This window comes from Myzus persicae, unplaced genomic scaffold (assembly GCF_001856785.1).
Source record: "Myzus persicae strain clone G006 unplaced genomic scaffold, MPER_G0061.0, whole genome shotgun sequence".
In the NCBI taxonomy this organism is placed as follows: Eukaryota; Metazoa; Arthropoda; class Insecta; order Hemiptera; family Aphididae; genus Myzus; species Myzus persicae.
In genome coordinates this window covers 611709-615280 of record NW_019100858.1, presented here as the reverse complement: position 1 = coordinate 615280, position 3572 = coordinate 611709, and the positions used below count along the sequence as shown (strand labels likewise).

The 3572-nt window shown below is 27.0% G+C and overlaps 1 protein-coding gene across 1 annotated transcript; it reads right to left on the bottom strand.

Moving 5' to 3' along the window:
* Positions 1-96: 96 nt before the first annotated feature.
* Positions 97-1862, bottom strand: LOC111026473 (putative nuclease HARBI1; the record flags this gene model as incomplete). The annotated part of the gene is made up of 2 exons (XM_022304564.1): positions 1837-1862; positions 97-763 (listed from the first exon to the last, which is right to left on the bottom strand). Coding segments are annotated over exons 1-2 (693 nt in total), but the record flags the coding sequence as incomplete, so codon positions are not given.
* Positions 1863-3572: the final 1710 nt, after the last annotated feature.

Sequence of the window (3572 nt, the reverse complement as noted above, 5' to 3'; positions counted from 1 at the left end):
GGTTTGATGAATATTTACAAGAAGCGTATCATCAATCCCTTCCTGATCGATAATTATATTATGTAATAAACAGATACATTTAACTATTGTGTCTACGTGATCTTCATTAACTTGTAATTCCGTTTTTAGACACCTCCACTTTGATACTAATATACCAAATGTACATTCTATCATTCGTCTGGCTCGACTAAGACGATAGTTGAAAATTTCTTTTTCTGGATCCAAATTTGTGGTGCATGGATATGGTCGCATCAAATATTCTTTTAGTGGATATCCTTGGTCTCCCAATAAAACAAAAGGCATTGGAATATTTGTGTTTGGAAGTGGTCTGTTGGGTGGTACATTAAAAGAATTTGTTTCTAGGTAATTATATATATTAGACTCAGTAAATACACCGCTATCACTCTGTTTTCCATACGCTCCTATGTCCACTGTAATAAATTTATATTTTGCATCACACACGCCTTGCAAGTGTACCGAAAAATAATTTTTATAGTTATAAAACATTGAACCAGTTTTTTTTGGACATTTTATGCGGATGTGTTTACCGTCAATGCACCTGATACAATTAGGAAAATTCCACAGAGTTTCAAAATCGTGAGCAATCTGGTAAAACATATCTTTCGTCGGAAAAGGCATATGAATTTGTCCAAAAACATTCCAAATTGTGTTACATGTTTCATAAATTATTCCACTGATCGTGTTATGTGCCATACGAAATGAAAATGCTAATGATCTATAAGGAGTTCCCGTAGATAGAAACCTAAAACATAATTTAAAATGTGTAAGTTAGTAATCTAAACCTAATTACACACTTAAGAAAAACACCTAATCATACAAAAATCATAATCATATACAGGGTGTAATATTAAGACTTGACAGATTAAATGATTTACAATTTTATGGTAGAAACATTAATTATCTAAGTCAAGTAGTTTATTTTTTAGAATTTTTTACAATATCAATATTTTTTTAGTAAATTAATTTAGAACGTAATAACTTTTTTCAAAATATTTTTTTTAGGAATTTGCTGATATGAGTATATTTCTTAAATTATTTTTTACCTAATAATATAATTTCCTCAATTTTTGTCCTACATTGAAGTGAAGTAGCATCATTTTTTTTTTCATGTTTTCCTGTTACACTTGTAGTTGGTGTAACCTATAGATTACAATAAGAGTGTGACATCAAGTACAACGTTTATTATTTTTTATTACAGAAAACAAAAAAATTAAATATCTTATGTACATTTTTTTTAAAGCTCAAAATAGCCTATTTTAGATTTTGAGCAGAGCGATGTATGCATATGTAATGATTTTACAATGATGTTTTTTTCAGTGTGTACACAATAAGTTATCGAAATAATGATTCGATTTTCAATTTTAGTATCTTTTCTGCTGGGAAAGAGAATCTAGTATTAGTACATTGGAAGGTTGCAAAATTAGTTGAGTAATGAGTTGGAAATATAAAAATATCATAGATATGAAAATTTAATAAGTACAAAGTTCCTAACAAGTTTATCTACCTTAAACAATAAAAATATGTTTCCTGGAGAGTCAAGTTAAATTTTTATAAGCGTTTTTTAGAAAAACTTAAAATTTTTACAACATTCGATTTTCAATAGATTTCTCACGGAACGATTTTCTTATTTCATTTGTTATTTAATAACGAATAACCACAGTTACATACAAATTACACCAAATGTTTATTTTATCTTAATGAAATACATACTAAAAATATTTTGAGTCTTTTTGAGCTGTTTCAATTTTAATTTTTTTTGGTTTTTTTTTCTACAAATGTCAATAAAATTGTATTCATTGCATCAAAAAAATTTACTTTATAATACAATAATCCTCGAACATTGTTTCAATATCCATTTAAAAATATTAAAAATACATAGGCAAGATTTTTTTTGCAAGCATTTTAAGTTCTAATTTTGACAACATTTATCAAATTGAAAATTTACAAATTATTTTATTGGTAGCAAAAATGTATAAAATTTTACATTTGTATACCTAAGGATTAAAAACTTTAAAAAAAGGTTAGTTTATACTGTAACTCAAAAATCAAAAAAGATGGGTTAAGTTGATGTCGCTCTGCTGTACAGTAGGTGTGCAAGTGGATGTTAATTTTGAATTCAATGATATAATATCATTGTATACGAAAAACAATTCTGAGCTGAGACGGTTTGTCATGTGGATATTTTATATTATATTTATATATTGTAATTACTTATTGGTTATTATAAATACGGTTCGCAGGAGGTTAAATTAAAATTACAACAAAATAACTAAAATCGTTTTTCTTGGTTATTTTATATGTAATTTCGTCCTAATATGAACAAAAAATAACTATAAAAAAAAAACTGTGTGTTTATATTTTTAATTACAGAATAACCTACTTACATGGTACCTTCTTTTTAATTTTAAATCCTTAGCTATAAAAGTTGAACATTTTATCAATTTTTAACTACAAAATAATTTTAAAATTCCCGTTTTTCCTTGATTTTTTGTTTGTTTTTCCCGGCGCTATTGAAAACTATTGGGACATTTTTACTGACCTCCTGAATGTACCATCTAGATTCACTTTGCCACATTCATCGCTCTGCTTAGAATCTAAAACTATGGCTATGTATATTTTTTAGATTTTTTGGTAACAGAATTAATTACATTTTAAAAAATTATAGAAACAACATTTTTCTTAAATAAATATTTACATCATTTTTACAATTTTTTTTATTTGATTTAATTATTTGATAATATAGGCGATCTATTAAAAACCAAATGGCAAAATTTAAGAGATACCTATAAAAAAGAATTAAACAAGAACAAAAAACCAACAGGATCTGGGTCTGGAGGAAGCTCATCGAAGTGGAGATTTTATGAAACATTGTCTTTCTTAAAGGATATTGAAACACCAAGACAAATGATAGGTAATATCCCAACACCAATGTCGGTGAATGAATTGGAAAACACTAGGGATATTAATTCACCAGAAAGCGATTGTATTGACGTCGTAAACGAAGACTTAAATACATCGGAAAAATCACATGAAACAACAATGGGTATGGATTCTTCATATTATGAGCAATTACCAGCGAAAAAAAAAAAAACTAATAAAAATGATGCAATTAGTGATTTGCTTAATATCGAAAGACAAAAACTACATCATTTTAGTAAAATAAATGAAAATTCGCAAAAAAAAAACCCCATCATTGAAGACGAAAGTTTTCATTTTATGGTAAGTTTGGTACCTTACTTGCAAGAACTTCCAGACAATAGAAAATTGTTAATTTGACATAAGTTGCAACAAGTATTTTTAGAAGAGCAAGAAAGATGTGACAGCAATAGATTAAATCAAAATGATTTAAATCTGAGATATTTACAGCCAACACGTTCCGAAGAATCGAGCCAAGCATGTTCTAATATACATAATGATTCTAACCAATTCATTGCAAGTTATACTCAAGAACCAAATCAAACTTTTGCCACAGCTAGTTCTACATATTATTAAGTGTTCATAGTTATTGTTATCTTTTAATGTTTTATATTATTTTATAATTTATCTCTTAT